This window comes from Pleurodeles waltl, chromosome 5, assembly GCF_031143425.1.
Source record: "Pleurodeles waltl isolate 20211129_DDA chromosome 5, aPleWal1.hap1.20221129, whole genome shotgun sequence".
Taxonomy (NCBI): domain Eukaryota; kingdom Metazoa; phylum Chordata; class Amphibia; order Caudata; family Salamandridae; genus Pleurodeles; species Pleurodeles waltl.
In genome coordinates, this window is record NC_090444.1 from 1,013,888,107 (window position 1) to 1,013,906,625 (window position 18,519).

The window sequence follows — 18,519 nt, forward strand, 5'->3', positions numbered from 1 at the left end:
GTTGAGTATTATGTCCTCTATTAGAAAAGCCAGCATGTACTATCTGTTGAGCTGAACTCCTATGATCGATTCACAAAGAGAGAATGTTAAAACTGTTGATCCAATACAAAAATTTCATCCACGTGTGCGTAACATATTGGACTTTGAGAATTCAATACATTCCATTGTTAGTCATGCATAAATAGTGCATGTTGAAATTTATATGCATTTTTGTAATAATGGCATACACTGTATGAGTTATGACTTGGGCACACATTAAGTGTGGAAAGTGTATGTGCGTGTTTTTGAGTACATAAAAACTGTTTTTTACAAAGTGGGACTCCTTTCCCTAACCATACTGTTGTGGATATCTGATTTGGAGGTGTTGGATTTTATAAGGGGACATAGGTCTTGCGACTTTTGCAGCCTAATAAGACCAAGTTTTGAGTGTTTATGTTGCCGCAACATGGTGGTTCCTTAGGGAGGTTTAGGTCTCAAGACCTTCCATTTAACCCACGTGAGCTGCTGTTTGCCTACCGAAGGTGGGTCCTGGTGGGCATTGTCATAACATCATTGCCATGAGCCCTGGAGCAGTCAAAGAAAAGTGGTAAAATGCAGACATAATTCGGGTTCAGAAGGCTCTTAAAGCCCTTGGGGCCCAGTGGAAATGCACCTTCTGCACTACTAGCAGTTAATTCCAGGACTTTTACTGAGGTCCTTAGTGTCTGGAAGGTGTTACTAATGCACAGTGGTTGGATTCTGTCCATTTTACCTTGGTTCTGGTGTTTCAACGTACTAGTGTTTCCTTTCTCAGATGATCCACAGTACGGAAGCGGAAATGGGGGGGGGGGGGAGAGATAGTCAGGCTAACCAAAAACACTCTAGAATATGGCATTTTATCTTATGGAGTCCTGTATTTATTCCGTATGGCATATTATTAATATTTTGTTTACTGTATTCACGAATATGTCAAACTTGCTGATGCAGAGATTACAGCTTTATCCGTACGTAAATATGATCTACGCCGCCTACAACATTTATGAATCGGACACTAAACTTTGACTACATATTCTTCTGTTCTGTTTGGACCTCCACACACAGGCCTGGTCTCTCCACAGTCACATTCCTGCCCCCACAATCCAACCAAGGAAAAAGGCCGCCAGACAGCAGGCGTAAAAAACAGACACTCGCCACAAAGGCCGAACTGTCTAATCCAAAAAATCTGGCAGGAGCAGGACGGGGCCCCTCACATGTCAGCTTTCAGTGCCTGTTTTACATTTTCCCTCATTAATTGGGGCAAGGAATAGCGGCAGCACTGGCGTGAATGTTACCGGCATTAGCATAACAACAGCCTTCTCACAGCAAACAACATGGCGCCATGTTTGTTACTAGCAGGTGAAGTATTTGCAGAGAGCAAACAATTTGCTCCCTTTAACGTCATGTTGTCAAAAGATTTTAGGAGGAATCGGAGTGAAAATTAGCAAGGTCAAACAGAAGCCTAAACTGGGGGTTACCACCCAACCTTCTTGTCACAGATTTATTCTAGTAGAGGAGTCCACAGTGAAAAGATGTGAAAGTAGTCCTTCGAACCTGCGCCACCAACTCCTCAAACCACCCGGAACATCTGTGGAACAATCAGGGCTACTGAAAATAATTAGTTAAAACAGGGCGGGTGCTGAGCTTGTGTTATGTCGTGTTTTTATACACCAAGCTCTCTACAAGCAAAACAATGGTAAAAATGTAACTGAGAGAAATTAAATATGTAAGGCGTGGTACGCAGTCCCTGGTGGACGGGTACTGTGCGTGGGTAAAAAACAAAATGTGGCCCACTCTGAGAAGGGTTGCATCATGGGTAAGAGAGAGTGGAGGGCTAATAAACAAACACAGGGCAGAGTGTTCCAGAAACGGAGGCTGGCCTAAGCCTCTCTGACGCGCTGCTGTGCTTTGGCTCGGGGTAAAGCTGGGATGCCGTGAAGTAATTAAATGCAGTGTCTGGGGCTGCGACCCATGGTGGGTGTGGAGTTTTGTGGGGCTCGGAGGTCACTCTCTCGCTGCAGGGTGGCCCGGCCATTGAAAAGAAGGTGGCGGCACGACACAATGTGTTTTAACTTACTGCGTGCATGGCTGAGACTGGCACAGTGGTAGGCGCTGATACTGCTTGGAGTCACACAGCCTTTCCTGGTCAATAATCCAAGGTCCCAGTTATCAGCTGTTATTTACATCACTGAGAAAAGGCAGCATTTAGGCGCGAGTCTCTGTACAGGAATGAAGTCATCACAATTACCGATAAAAACACAGATGAAACAGGTGCCATTAGACACTGATTAAAACAAGCATTTGCAGTGCAATAGGTCCCACAATTGCTTGAGTTAGAGCTATTGGCATTGTAAATTCATAACTGGACTTTTCGTGCCACATAAATTGGTCAACCCTGCCTCATAATTTGGTCTTTATACTACCATATAATTCCAGTGGCCCTGCATATTAACCACAGCACTTCCATTTACCTTCTCCCTCTATCTGCGGCAAAAAATTTAAATGTTGCCATTTAGCAATCTAATTTAAATCTGCCACGCTAATTTCAATAGAATACCACTTTCACCAGTCCACCATCAGAGTTGCTGGCTGGCTAACACAATTCCCCCCCAAAAAAGACACAAGACATCCACGGAGGAGTAACGAGAGGAATAAACTAGAAGGGTCATGGAAACATATCAAGAACGTTTAAGCAGTCAAAGTGTAACCAGCCAATCATGACGGCCAGCCACAGGTGTGGGCCATGGTTCCCCCTCATACTCAATTACTCACTCGTCGATGGGTGCCCAGGGAAATTAAATCACCTAGGGGATGCACAGCTCTTGCCAACCCCCATATGTCCAGCTCCTGGCCCGGGAGCAAACAGCTGAGTCGTCAGTTCTCCATGGGGGCCACTGTTTCTACCAGGCCACTCAACTCATAGAGCAGTTATAAGGTGCAGCCGAGTAAGAAAGCACACACCAGCAACCCTGACACAGCAAGAGCCCTGGTGCAGACCCCGGATCTCTTGCGACAAGTGGGTTTGGGGGGCGTCAGCTCGACATCTGCTGCGGGTCATAATGCCTTGTGCTTGTATTTGTTTTATATTGTCCCCTGTATTTTCCGTCTACCAGGGAAAAGGAGTAGTACGGCTCAAGCGGTTATCACATGCTTGATATGCTGCATTGTCTTCCATGCACGCATCTAATTTGTATAAACAGTGGCACCACGATTCACATTTTAGCATGGCGCCTGTTTTTAATCTTCTTACACTCACTGTGCAAAGACGCTTCCCAACGTAAGCACTGGTAAAGCCAACATTGTATATGTGACAAGAGTAGGAGGAGTACTACTCATTTTTCCTGGTAGACAGAAAATGAACAGGATGTAATAAAACAAATACAAGCAGAAGACATTATGTTTTGTTGAAATGTGAAGCGAATGCACCACTGTTCATACAAGTTAGACATGTGGACGCCGTGAAGTGCGGCAGCAACAACAGGGAATGGATGGAGAGAACATAAGAAAGATAGCAGCTTCGGCAACCCTGTGAAAGCGGACGCCGTGTTGATGTTTGGAGCTGTGGGCCCACTAAATAAATAAATAAATACTTCATGCTGCCTGCAGTTAGCACAGACGGCACAAAGAGGCAACAAGCAATGAGTGGGAGGTGCAGAAAGAATGGCATAAGGAAGCTGCAACGAAATACAGTACCAAGCACATACAGTGATAAAGGAATGATAAAGTAGTCCCTGAAACCAAGCAATAAAGAACCAAAGCTTAGATATATGGTACTTGGTCTCTGCTCCTTGGAGGAAAAAAAAAAAAGAGGGACAAAGAGGAAGGATTGACCACTAGGAAGCCAGGATTTTTAAAGGACACTGAAACTGACAAATTAAATGTCCTAAAGCCCACAAAAGAACTATACTAAACGTATACAAGAGGTTGTATGCTTACGCTCAACCTAATAATGATCACCCTCTTATGAACTTTGATATGGGGTCAGCCAATCATCAGGCTTAGGTTGGTGGCAGTAATAGCTATTAATTGACCGTTCCATCATTTCACAGCCTAGCTTTCAACTCGACCCATAAAGGGCACGGTGAACATTTAACAGATGTTAATGACCTCCGCAGAGGGCAATAACACTTAAGCAAAGAACATAAAAGCAGGGATGAGATATGTCCATAATGATCATTGGGGCGTTCTGTGAACAACAATGTGGCACCTGTTTTGTTAGCTGCACCTTCTGTTGCATAAGGGTTAACCTGCTTTATTTTTCAAATGTTTCGATTTAAAAGATGTGGTGGTGTAACAAGGAAAGATTACATTAACATTCTAGCTATCGTACTTGTCTGCTTGCTTCACGACTGCAGCAACGAATATTTCATATACAACGCAGACACAAACAATAACAAAGGTTACCAAACTAGTAACATGTATGACTGAAAAGACAGTGAGGTCAATGACGTGGTCGCGAGCTTAATATTCTGTGGTACAATCATGAAATAGGAACCCCGATTTAATTATGCCACCAGTTGCCAAAGTATGATGGGCCCTGCTCCAAAGAAGCAAACTGGGCCCCTTGACAGCTGGGCCCCTCTGAACCCCGGTGCCACTGCACCTGCTAAAAATATGGTAGTTACACTCCTATCCTTTTCGAATCATTTAACCTCGCCGAAAAAACAAATGTGTATGCGGTTGAAATCAACATCACGTGCTCTCTAAAGCTGTGCACAAGACTTTCAGGGGTCCGCGTGTGCACTGTCAGTTTTACACTGCGGGCCAGGTGAAATTAAACTGTAAATTCCAAAAACAGTTCGACGTCTGCACAACACGTGGAAACCTGATCCCTTCTTCTAAACTGGTTGCATGGGCATGTTTCAGCAGCCAGGCTTAGCAAATGTACTGTCGACTTGAAATACTCACTTGGCGCAGGAACAATTTTCTTCAATAATATTTTAAAGGCACATTACATATAAGTGATCTTAGTGTGCCAAGGTAACATGATTCACCGCAAGACACCAGTGACAGAAGCTGATGCTACTGACAGAGTTCTCAAGCTTCCAAAGTCCGTGCGTGAGAAACTTATCGACCACATGTTTTTTTTATTTACATTCTGGAATTTGTATTCCTATTGGTCCCTCGTTAGCTGAGGGCTGCAACCGCCTGAAAAAAAACATGACTGCATCAGCTGTTCATGCAAACAAAAGGAAAACCTCAAAGCTCTATACGGATGCAGTGAAAAACCGGTATTTGACACCTTAAATGCATCTGACTTTCGCTCTTACAAAGAAGAATTCTGTGGATGTATTTAATCTCCATGGTGCCTTCAGGCGGCTGTGATAAGGGTTTGCACTATTTATTACCTGGAGGTACAGCCGGGGCGCGCTCACTACCACCACTTAAGAAAAGTCTGGCAGGAAAAGTATTTCTGGGTCATACACTTTCTCTCTCGCTCTGTGGGGAATCCACACTCTGCCAAAAAAGACAAGCACGGCAACTCCAAACGGTCCAAAATAAACCAAATCCGCGAAATAGGTCGAACATATTTCGGGGGGGATCAAACAAATATATTAAAAAAAACATGCTAAAGGAAAACAATGACGAATCGTTTTCAACATCCCTCTCTGAATAAATATTTCTGACACATTTCACAGAAAGACGAGATTTGAAACCACAGTTCATGGCATGTTTTCATATTTAGTGAATGCATGCCTCCTGGTATGGAAGGCTGTTGTTTTCGTAAGTGAAGGTATGTTTAGAGCTCCCTGTCACGCTTGCTGTGCCGCAATCTCTGCATCATGGGTAACTAGTCACGGATGCTCTTGGGAAGAAGTTCTGAGACAGGAATGCATCGCGGTGTAAAATGCTCTCGGTCAGTAAATACAAACAAATTCATCGCCTCAACTGTTTGAACTGAGCAAGTAAGAAGCCTAATCAATTAGTAGCCTAAAACAGAGATCCAGTCTGACCAAATTTCGCTCATTCTTTCGAGGTCCGAAAAATGGGTACAAGTTTTACTTTAAACCATCTATAATGTGCGTCCGTAAATCACACGGGCAATTCAAAAAAGGTATGAAGCTCTACAGAAGCAAAAGCCAATAAAGCAATAAAGAACACTGAAATGACAGGAGTGTGTATGGATCCGAGTCCTATTTGCCCCCTCCCGGTTTTAATAGGTGTACTTTTTTCGCTTTACACGCAGGACTACAGTACCCAGTAGGCACCTGGATGATCTCTTCATGGCTGTCAGGGGGCAGCTTGGGATACATTGAGCCCTTACGAATGCTATGAAAGTTCTCCGGATCAAACAGGTGTGATTCAGGTCTGCTGGACTTTGGTGATCTCTCCCCCAAACTTCCCAGCGTTCTCCCTTCCCCCAACTCTCTCACCGGCTGCAAACAAACTCACCAGCATCCCCATCATATCGGTCCAGAGCCTGGAAAAGCCATCGGACATGCCCTCCTCCTCCTGGGGCTCAGGGCAGGCCGCTTGGTCCTCCTCCTCCATGGCTGCTCCCCGCCTCAGCAGTGCTTCAGTCCGGCAGGGACAACGGCCCTCTCCCCGAGGCCGTACCTAGGAGTGCTGCAGTTTTTAAAGACTTCTCCGCGGCCCCCGGGCAGCTTCACCATGCTCTTCAGTACCCCCTTAATCCACCTCAAAGGGGAGCCGCAGAAGCGTTCCTAAGGACGGCAGGTATAGGGCAGGTCGGGTCTCGTCCCCTCATTGTTGATCCTCCCGGGGTCTCCAGGTTCCTACCGGCTGCCGCGCGCTGGACGGTGCAGTTGACATTCCTCCGAAAACTTTTCATTGCTAGACAAGGCTGCTACGGGCACGCTCCAGCTGAAGTCTGGACCGCACCACAGAGAGGCGCACCAGGGGAGTCTTTAATGTTGCACAAAACTCATTCTTCTGGAAGGGTTTGCAAAACGCAACAAGCCCCGTCAGAAATGTATTCAAACACAGTCACTTTTGCACTGGGAGTGCTGGCGAAATGAATGCAAAGGAAGGGCAAGAAACACCGAGCAGTGTTTAGAGACTCCCCTTTCTCCTGGAATGGACTCTCCCGACTTCACATGACTGCTCACTGTCTGTCCACCAGCTAAGGCTCTCAGCAACAAAAGGTGCTGTGATGTCAGTCAGGCTCTGAGCATGGAAATGCGCTGCAGACAAGGGGCTGTCATGCCTGTTGGAAGGGGGGCCCTCGCTGGTTTATTATTAGGCCCAAGGAGCCTCCGGCGGACACATGGTTTCAATCCCAGAGAGCTGTTTACCCCAGAAATCGAGCTGAGTGAACATGAACAGGATGGAAGGGATCTTGTGAGGACATTTGCCCCACGTCGGGTTCTATTAATTCACCCTCTCGTACTTTTTAATTTGCAGTTTGCATCTTGTTATTTTTTGGTCTCTTTAATTAAAATGCAAGAATATACGTGCAGAAACGGCCAGAACAGGTTACTCATTCCTGATATGACCATTCTCTAAGATCAACCTGCCCTCCCCCTCCCCTCCCCCCCCCCCCCCCCAGGATATATATTTTTACTTATATAGTGGTTTATTCCGCCACAATTTCAGTTCCAGGATGTTTTTCGGCATTATCCGTGGCAGGACATGACAACTTTTATAGCAGGAAGTGGGGCAGCGGTGCACGAAAAACATAACTACTTCCATTGCACACAAAACGCAACTCTTTTTATGACCTTAGAAGTATTAAAGGTTTATTTTGCCCTCCCTCGATTTAAACGTTCAAATCATAGGCAACTCCAAGTCGCAGGTGCTTTGGTCACTGGATTACCTTACCCTCAAAGCAAGTGACTAAAGTGAAAAGGCTTGTGGGGAAAACAAACAAACGTACTTTATTCCTCCTGTTCTAGCGCTGTATATAATACATTCATACTCAATTCCTAAACCACCGAATGTAGGTGTTTACCTCTACCAGTCTTGCCAAGCCTAAAGCCTGCACTCTTGATATTTGCATGGATTCAAGAGCTGATAGGAGACTGTATGTTCGGATGTGTTTAGTGAATGAAAAACAAAATTCCCCCACAAAACGGAGAATTCCCTTGCCACAGCATAACGGGCTGGGCTTTTCACCCCGCCCCTCCGCCTCACTGCATGGGGCAAAAGCTGATCTGCATCACCAAGGAGAAAGGCGTGTTGCCTGAAGAAACCAGTGTCCCAGAATCCGCTCCATCATCCTGGCGTCTTCATTGTGTTCACCACTAGCTGCTGCCTTGCAGACATGGCCATGCATGGGAGAGCAGAGGGACATGCCAAGGCGTCCATGCATTGCATAGGCAAATAACGACAGAGTAAACAGGCAGGATAGGCCCCGGAATCGTAAGGGAGGGAGAAGGACGAAGGGGATTAGAGGTGAAGGAGTGACGGACACATACACAATAAATAGCTGGAGCCATGATATAGATGCGAACATTTGAACTTTTATTGAAATCTGAAATTCAAGTTCCGTTTGTAATATTTCTAGTCTGCAAAATAAGTGTGTAAAGGTATTAACTGGGCTATTTTCACCGCCTAGGTCCAAGTGTCGTCAGATGCAATAACAGCAACATTTGAGTTGTCTTTTTTTGTCACTCGCAACCCTATGTTATTAAAAACCCATTTGTTGAGAATTATCCATGTGCAATATATTGTTATGAATGCCTTCTTTTGTCCCCCGTCCCCCACATTAATCATATCTAATGGACCAGCAGAGATGGGTGCTTGGAGCAATAGGTATTCATGCCAAATATACCATTCACAAAAGATGACCTCTCTCTGCCCCCCACCTTTTACCCCGACTGAACATAAAACAACCATACCCGCCAACCTGCTTTCCTCATTCCCAGGTCGTTCCTCTGTCATTCACTTGAAATGTCTTTAAAAGTACCTCACAAGTATCCTGACGTCCTTCCCCAAGCGCCTCTTTCTCCACCTCATCACTAGCGTACACCTTAAAATATAGCTGGCATCATGCTAACATCTTTACCTCCATTTGGCCTTTGCCCCCGCACCCTCCTTATATGAAACGTACCTGGTGTTATGTTATTCTTTCTCAATCCCTCCCTTTCCCTTACTACTGAACTATACCTGGCGTCATGAAACACTCCCTTACCTCCCGAAGTTCCATCTTACCATTCCTCTATATATAAAACAGAGTGGCATTCTGTCACCCCCTGTCACTTTCCTCTGGCATTTCCTTTCCTTTTCCTCCACCTTCTCCATTCCCATTGTGAGAAGTATAAATGCTGTCCTGCCATTCAGCCCTCCCCCTTTCTGGCTTTTCCTCTCTCAGTGTCCCAGCATGCTATGCACCAGTTCTCCATGACATTGGGGGAGCAGGCACAATTTTCAGCAGCAGCCCTTTCAGACGGCTGCTGGGCACTGCAGGGATCGTTGTCACCGGTTGGATAGGGCAGACTTCTGGCAGGCATGAGAGATGGTGAGTGGTGATGCCATCTCGTCACCCATCATTCCACCTCACTTGGTTCTGCGGAATTGAGGGGAAGCTGGGAGAGACCGGATTATCATTCACTCTTTCACTGAGAGATATGTCACATGCTGATTGCCAACAGAGGATTTTAATTTAGTTTACTACTGCAGGTCCCAACCAATTACATGCTATAGCAGCCTTTACCATCTCAAAACGGCAGTCAGATATCGGATGATAGCAACAAAGTTCATCCCAGCAGATCTCTGATGTATGTCTTCCTTCAACCTATGCCTGCTCAGGACCAGTAAATTAAAACAGAATATCTCAGCATGGACCACCCAGTGGAACAACCAGCTAAGTGAACTATGAAAATAAGAAATACCATGAAGGGGCCTGCATAGCTGCTCAGAGCTGCTAGCTTACTATTATCATAAATTATGCACCTGTCTCTCACATGGCTCCATCCATCACATTGCGAAGCGCTGCATCCCATAACACGGTAACCACATCTCAGTGGTTCTCATGAACAACATAGAAACACGGTGTAGCTTGCTACCAATGTAGGCAAGCACTACAGCGCCCCCACATAGGGGTAGTAAGCATTAAATAAATGTTGCAATGCAATACAATACAGTACGTCTCTTGTCTCTGAAGACCTGGTGGTGTGGAAGAAGATAGGACAGAGAGCCCTGATATCGCTTTCCAGTAGTGTGACATTACAGGAGTGAAAACACAGGCTCTAATTCCTATATTCAGTTTACCTATAACATAGCAGTCATTACCTTATGTTACACTTCCCCAAACAATGGACATGAGGCCAGAAAAGGCTCACTCAGGAGCCACTGCTGGTATTGTGGTGAGGCCCCTTGTGCCCACATGGCACTTAAAAATGAATGCTAATGCACTCCGTTCCACAGGCTTCTCTAAACCCCATATTATGTCCCTATACCTCTGTAGCACTTGGAGGATGTCAGAGATCTCGATTCCTACATGTCTTGATGGTTGCTTCATAAATAAACCAAACTTGCTACCATCACTTCCGACCCAGTTCTTGTGGTTAGAAGGCACTCCACATAAACTGTGAACCAACCATTGTATTTTGATCTCTAACTTCCCAGTCTCTTCATGTTCATTTCTGCTTTCTTCTTGAATGTTTTGTTTTTACCCAGACAGAAAGGGACAGAATAGTAGGCAGTCTGCTAAATAGCTATGTTACTGATATTACACAGACCAAAGGCCATTCCTACAAATATGGGGAGTACTACACACTCCTGATTTGCATCACCATCCCTGCGATTCAACAGGTAATACAAGCCAAATATAAGTAGGTTCCTTAAAATGAAGCAAACATTCTTTCATCCCCCACCCCATGAGTAAGTGGTGTCGTGCTGCCAGTCAAAGACACAATTGGAATTCCATAGATATGAAACAACTGTGCTTAATACCACCCAGAAGGGTTTCCTGGCAGCCCCCATGGAGAATAAAAGTTTGCCAGACTGTCTAATTCTTGCCCTCTGTGACACCTGCTCTCACGAGAACACACTCACACTCTTACCTTTTTGCAGGGCTGCCAACCCCACCCAAAAATATCGGCACACCAGAAGCTAGTCAACAGGTGCGGCTCCTGAAAACTGTTCAACTAATCAATGCACAATGGATGCAATCTTGAAAGGCACCACCAATTCTCTGACTCTTTCATAGGCCATCATAAAGTGAGGGTGGAAGAACAGAGAGAAGGCCAGACTCACATTTGTTAAACCACTGGGAAACCCCTGATCGGAACTTCCAGCTCCACTGTACAGAACAGCACCTATACGTCGCAAGCCAGTATCAGATACAACAGCATGCAAGGAAACAAATCCAAGAGAATCCTACAAATTATCACGTTTCCATAAATATCATTTTCATGTTTCTCTTTAGGTCACTAACAAATATGTTGGTATTCATTGTTCATCCCTTATACTGGCTTGTTCATTTTTAGAAACCAAGCATTTAGTGGTTGGCAGGAAATATCTTCATGTTTTGGCTTCTGCTGCATGTAGATGGAAGTAATTCTACCTAAAAAAGAAAAAAGAGTAGCCATCTTGCCTCAACCAAGTACATGTGCCTTACAGGAAAGTTTACGTTAAGGGACAAACATGTAACACAATTCCTTATAGAAGTACAAAAACTAGAAAGCTGCATACTTTTTGCCTTGTCACTTTTTGAACAATACCATAGATCCCATAGATCCTAGAACAATGGGCTTCAACCTTTTAATTCTGTGCTCATGTATAAAAATAAAAGTCTTCTGGTTCCCTAAAATGACAATAGCTTTTCACCATTATTCATGAAAACAGGTAGCCCTAAATATGTTTAATAGTTCAAATATTACAGTTAGGCTAACACATTCTTATGATCAATGCCAACATCCTATGAGCAGCCTGGTCTTCCTAAAGTCATCACCTCATGGTTCCATAGTCCAAATATGCTGAGGAAGAATTTCAAATGGCTCCCAATGAGCACCCGAAAACCTGTCACGCACGCTCTCATCACAAACAAGCTGGACTATGGGTCTATGCCGGGATCAACAAAAAAACTCATCAGTACTCAGAGGCTAGATTCATTCTCAACCTTCCACACCCCACTCATATCACACCACACCTGAAGGAGCCCCATTGGCTTCCTATACATAAACAAGCACAATTCAAACTCCTCACCCACACTTTCAAGGCGCTGCACTACACTGGCCCGGCATACCTCAAGTCGCATCTGCTTTCACAAACCTTCCAGACACATCCTGTCATTTGGGCTCTTACTTCCACACATCCCATGCAGATGGAAAACCAGATCTGGTTGTTGAGCCTTCTCCTACATTGCTCCTACAATGACCTGCAGCTACACATAAGAGCCTCCTGACTTCTTTAATTCTTCAAGAAGCTGAAGACATTTCTTTTTGAGCAGTCCCACCAGGCCGTCGGATTGGCTAGACTCACACCTTCTCATTGCCAGGATACTCTCACAGGTAATAATGTGCTCTACAAGTCTTCACAACACACCATACCAAGGTGTAAGAGTATCCACAGAGTGAACTTTTATCAGAACTGTAGCGTGAAGACTTTGAGGGTTATTTCAACCACCCAAAACAGACTCTAACACCTAATTAAAGTCAGGACATCAGTGACAAAACAAGCCATGGCCACTCACTACAGAAAGACTCAATGATACTCTGTTTATTCTCTAAAAACACAACACTTTATTTTCAGCATGATGCTTCTCTTGGCAAGTGTCTGCCCCCCACTCAATTCAGGCCACCCCAGGGAGCCCACACTTAGTTTAAAAAACTCTGTTCCAGCCTAAAGCATGTTTTGCCTATATGTCATCCTACTACAATTTATCTAAAAAGCCATAGTAGTGGAAATCGAGTATCTTGATAATCCTCACAACCCCCCATGCAAACCACCACTCAGGTCAAGGAACTGTACACCACTATGTTCCAAAAACAGCAAGCCATTCAGCCAAAGCGAGCTGCTACACAGTGAAGGCTACAGTTCAGCATTGCTATTCATCTTTCACACATATATATGCCGGCGTAGAAGATGACATAGATGTGCTAGATTCAAAATGTATCCTATGTGCCTTTTGATAGCCATAACCAGAGATAGTCTCAGATAAACTTGTGCAAATCAACCGTGGGCAAAGCCTTAACAGCGAAGTTAATAAACTACTGTAACTGGGGGACTCTGACTTTTCTGCTTTTTCCTTGAAAAGAAGCAGCTTTTGATGTGATAATATACAAACTTTTATCAATATCGAATAAGTTAGTGGTGTAAGTACTGGTGTTACTTGCCAATTGTTGGGTCACCATGGGTTAGTGATTGAGGCAAAGAATAACCAAAGGGGTGTCCTTATTGTTTCTAGTAAGAACCTTGCCATGCAATGAGACGTTTAGGCCTCCCCAAGCTAAAATAAACAACATATTTTCCATAACTAGAAAGAGTATCGTGTAGAAAAAACATATTTTCAATAACTAGAAAGAGTATCCATTCAGATCCTAAGCCCTGTAGTAAAAGCGAGGCTCCATAGTGCACTTTCATTGTCTCGAAAAGAAAAGCAGCAGGCCTTGTTCCAGAGAGTGATTTTAAATAAAACATTGTCACAGTGTTCTTCCATAATGTTCTGACAGGTAAAAGCATACATCTTGAGCAATCTACTTCGCCTGCGGCTATGGATGGGCATTTAAGACAAAGAATGCATGAAGATGGTATTATGAAAACAATGGCACATAACAAAAATCTATCAGGAGACGTGGATTTACAATGAAAAACAAAAGTACTATGGAAGATTCATAAATAAGCATGGTTCCTTCACAGGAATATGACTGCAAGGCCAGACTTCCTCTCAGAGCTGACAGTGGAACAATAAAAACAAGCACTGGCAAGTATAATAGTTCTGGCATACAATTATTTTTAAAAAGCCTTCAGTGGTGAAAAAAAGATTGTATACAAGGCATCTATGAGATAAAGAATGCAATGTGTAATGATTCAGTGTACTTTCAAGATGTAAAATAATCCCCCAGGCATTGCAATACAAGCACTCCACAGGAGGCACAATAATACACAAAAAAAGCCAATAGCATGAGGTGAGGATAATACTCCAGTGGGTATACTCCAGTGGGGCACAGCAAAAACCCACTCCATGTCTTTGGAGACAGCTGTGCTGTCAAGCCAGTCCTAAAACAAGCATTGGCAAAGCCATTAAGTTATGCCTGTGAGAGATCTATTGGCTTTGTCAATGTTTTTTTAGATATGTTGCACAAGCTGCTGCACAATTTGTGTAAAAACAACATGAGGGCTTCGGAAATAGGCAAGCAACATAAGGGAGGTGGAAGGGTCATGGGTTACAAACAATGGACAGTGGAAGCAGAGCCAGTGGGTTTACAAACAGCGGCCAGCAAAAGAAGAGGATTGGGAGACTTTTCCAAACAACGGACAGCAAAAGGAGTGTGGGGCTTAGTTTTCCAAACAACAGACAGTGGGAGGAGGGTGGAAGGGTGGACTTTCAAACAGCAAGTGGCGGGCTGGTGGAGGGATACAGACTACAGTGACATCCTCTCTATAAAAGTGGACATTAAAAATTGGAAAAAAAGAGTACCTACAGGGGTCTGCAGCCAGTAGTAAGACACTGGTCACAGACAGGAAGCTGTACTTGGTCCATGCTCCATGGCAGGGATACACACAAAGCTCCACAGGAAGCTGAGAAGGAGGCTGTGACAATTATGAGGCAAGAAAACAAGTGTGTGGACAATTATGAGGATAGGCTCCAAGTCCCGTTCAAACTTTTTTTTTTGTTTAAAAGATATTTCACAAGCATTGTGCAGGCGAAACCTAAGGAAGTGGAATGAAAAAGGTGGGATAGTTGGAAGAAATAGAGAGATCAGTGATCTCCCGCCCCTCCTGGCTTAATGTTCATAGGTGAGCACTGCAAGAATTAGACCAACCACAATTCTGCAAGGTGTAGATCGTTTGACACAATCAGTGACATTTTGGAAAACTGTGCTTTCACCAATAGGGTTGGAATAAGAGACTATGGCCCTCATTCTGACCCTGGCAGTTTGTAACCGCCAGGGCAGAGGGCAGAGGAAGCACTGCCAACAGGCTGGCGGTGCTTCCGGGGCAATTCTGACCGTGGCGGTAAAGCCGCGGTCAGAAAAGGGGAACCGGCGGTTTCCCGACGGTTTTCCCCTGCCCCAGGGAATCCTCCACGGCGGCGCTGCAAGCAGCGCCGCCATGGGGATTCCGACCCCCTTCCCGCCAGCCTGTTCCTGGCGGTTTACACCGCCAGGAAGAGGCTGGCGGGAACGGGTGTCGTGGGGCCCCTGGGGGCCCCTGCAGTGCCCATGCCATTAAGATTTTCAGTGTCTGCTTGGCAGACACTGAAAATCGCGACGGGTGCAACTGCACCCGTCGCACCCCAGCAAATCCGCCGGCTTCATCTTTGCTGGGGCTTTCCCGCTGGGCCGGCGGGCGATCTTGTGAAGATCGCCCGCCGGCCCAGCGGGAAAGTCAGAATGCTCCCCGCGGCCATTTGACCGCGGGGCGGTGTTCGGGCGGTTTCCTCCCGGCGGGCAGCGCCCGCCGCCCGCCGGGGTAGGAATGACCCCCTATCTCTCTTACATCAATTCCTTTAAAAGTTTCAGCGCTTTATAAGTCCAGTGTACTTTATTTGAAGTTCAGGTTTGTCCTCTCAGTGTGCCAGCGATTTAATGGATCATTTGTATGTCAGAAACACATGGAGGCATTACATGACAGATGTTCATACGAGATATAACATAAAGAGATATAACATAAAAGTAATGTCAACTTCTGTATCCTTCGTTAACAGCTAAATCCCCGTTCACGGAATGAAAATTGACAATCTCAGTTGAAGGTTCTTTAGGCAATGACTACATTACGGTGAAAACTTTCGGGGCTATCTCTACGGGTTACTAATGTAATATTTTTTATCTAAAAGGACTGATTGCAAGTCTTCAGTCCCATTACACAAATTCTCTAGATATAGCGTAATCACTGGAATTAGTTACCATAGCTGTCCAGGAATCTCATTTTCAAAACAAAAGTATTTATCAGTGAAGTACCCTTTTGAGCACTGCAAACTCCGCACAGTGGAGCTCAGATTCTAAAATGCTACAATACCTAAAATGATGTATAGGTGAGGAAAAGCAAACTGGCAATAAGTATTCAAATTAAATGGAGCCAAACACCCGAGTTTTAGTGTTGAATGAAAACGTTAAAAACCTTTGGAAAACAAAAAAAATACTTGAATGTGAATGCAAAACAATGTATAGATCACAAAATGTCCGGATGGGGCAAAATTATCAGCAACACTTTCTGCTGCTGGAATGGAATAAAGCAACAAACAGGCAAAGTCTCAGCAGTAGGTGGTCCCATTCCATGCAGGATTGCAGAGAGGTTGGTCTATTCACAATGTGTATGGTAGACCTATGCTATTAACATACTTTGCAACAAATTCCACTTTCACACTCCTGAAGCCGGTGTCATGAAAGTCTTGCAAAGATGACAAAAAATTGGCCAGAAATTAATGCCTCGAACACCCACCGTCTTCCTTTTTCCAGGCACTCGAAAGACCCGTCCCCTTCATGGGCGCTGGTGATGTGGTGCTCTGTGAACCGAGCGCCCATCTGTGCTGCGCACGTCAGTCAGTCAAGGAGGCCGAGGCACCTGCCAGCGGAGCGGCACGTTGCGCTATCGCAGCGAGTATTTCTGAAGAACAAACCCTGCTTGTTCTAGGAGCTAACACTGCGGATAATTATGGCTCCTTTCAGGATTGTGTTTCACCTCCAGTGTCTGGAGGGGTGAAGCCCTAGCGTAGCCATGTGACGGGACGGTCACAGCTTACAGAACTGAAACAGGGGCGTTCATGGAGTGCTGACCTGCAGGCGGCACTTGTGTCGAGGGCAGCATCAGCTGGCCGGTCCACGTTGTCTGGCACTTGACGTCCGTCAATCCAGGGCCCTTAACATTCCCTGAACGTACAGGGCTAGGTAAGGACCTGTCCAACATGGCCGCCGCTGTACTGAGAGGGACCGCAATTTGCATCGTGAGCCGCTTTTAAGAAAAAAAAAAAACTTAAAGGCCACGTTTTCTGTAGAAACTTTTACAGATCTTAGTAATCTTATCTCAGCAGGATGTTGTAAAGTGTCAGACGTTACAAAATGGTCAAATATATATAGAGTATTAGCAGCAGAAAATCTAAACATGTTGCTTATTTGGTGCCCTTACATCATTATTAATACTTTTTTTTATTTTGAGCTTTTTAATGAACCACAAATTGGTAACCGTGCTGCTGTATAAACATGTGAAACACAAATGCTGATAATTATGCCCGTAACACAAAAGAAAAAGAGAAGCACTAAAAGTACCAGATCAAACTATTCATTTTGACTGTTATAATTATTCTCCTCTATTATCACTGGCTGTCAGCTCAAATTTTGTAAAAACACTCGTTGCATGCTCTCATTGGCAGGACCTCTGTACCCTTTGTAAAACAAGCATTAGAGAAACCAATAGATCTCGCCTGTCCAAGAGCTAGTGGCCGTGCCAATCTCTTTTAGTCATATTATACAGCAGCATGGCTAAAAGTTAGTAATGTGTTGTAAAGTCGCATAAAGGAGAGTGGCATACAGGCAAGTGGCATAGGGTATCGAAGAGTGGAGTGGCGTAGAGTATAGTAGAGTGACATAGAGTGGCATAAAGTGGAGTGGTATAGAGTGGAGTGACATGGAATACAGTGTCACAGCATGGAAAGGCGCAGAGTGGCATAGAGTGGGCTGGAGTACAGCAGGGTGGAGTGGCATAAAGTGGAGTAGTGAGGAGTAGAGTGGTATGGAGTAAATAGGCATGGAGGAGAGCAGCATAGAGTAGAGTGACATGGAACGCTGCGGAGTGGTGCATAGCACAGTAGCACAGAGATACAGTAGTGTGGCATAAAGTAGAATGGCATACAATGACATAGGGTAGAATGGTGTAAAATGGAGTGTAGCAGAGTGGTGAATAGTAAAGAGGAGTAGACTGCCATGGAGTGGCTTTGAGTATAGTGGCACAGAGCAGAGTGGTGTAGAGTAGAGTAGGACAGAGCAGAGTGGCATAATGTGGCGTAGCATAGAATGGAGTGGAGTGACACAGAGTAGAGAAGAGCACAGTAGAGTACAGTAGAGTAGAATACAGTAATATGGTATAGAGCAGTGGCAAGATGTAGATTCGAGTAACGTAAAGGAAGAATCTGGCATGTACATTTAATAAAGTTCTGCTAATAAAAAATAAATGGGCAGTGTGGATAAAGATAAATACAGGACGTGGGCAACTCTAAAAGGAAAGAAAAACAGGCACATGCAAAGACTGTTTAAAAAATCTGGTGTGAACATAATAAAAAGTTTTACTAATAAAAGAAGCATGTGCAATGCAATAGGTCTCAAATTTGCTTGAGTTATAGCTATTGACACTCTAAATTCATAATTGCACTTTTCTTGCCACATAAATTAGAACCACCACAAGCTAGCTGAGTAATGAGTAAAAATGTTTTTGTAAAAGTGA

At 44.6% G+C, this 18,519-nt stretch overlaps 1 protein-coding gene across 5 annotated transcripts in view; it reads right to left on the reverse strand.

Annotated features, from left to right (window-relative positions):
- Positions 1-18,519, reverse strand: part of SASH1 (SAM and SH3 domain containing 1) — a 536,180-nt gene that overhangs the window by 320,899 nt on the left and 196,762 nt on the right. For 2 of the 5 annotated variants that reach the window (XM_069235187.1, XM_069235185.1), the window contains exon 1: positions 6,409-7,004. The exons of 2 other annotated variants lie outside the window; for them this stretch is intronic. In XM_069235187.1, coding sequence (XP_069091288.1) covers positions 6,409-6,507 — 99 coding nt within the window. In that variant the 5' untranslated portion in view covers positions 6,508-7,004. Of the gene's footprint in view, positions 1-6,408; positions 7,005-18,519 lie in introns of those variants that run through there. One more of the 5 variants, XM_069235186.1, reaches the window with a different exon arrangement.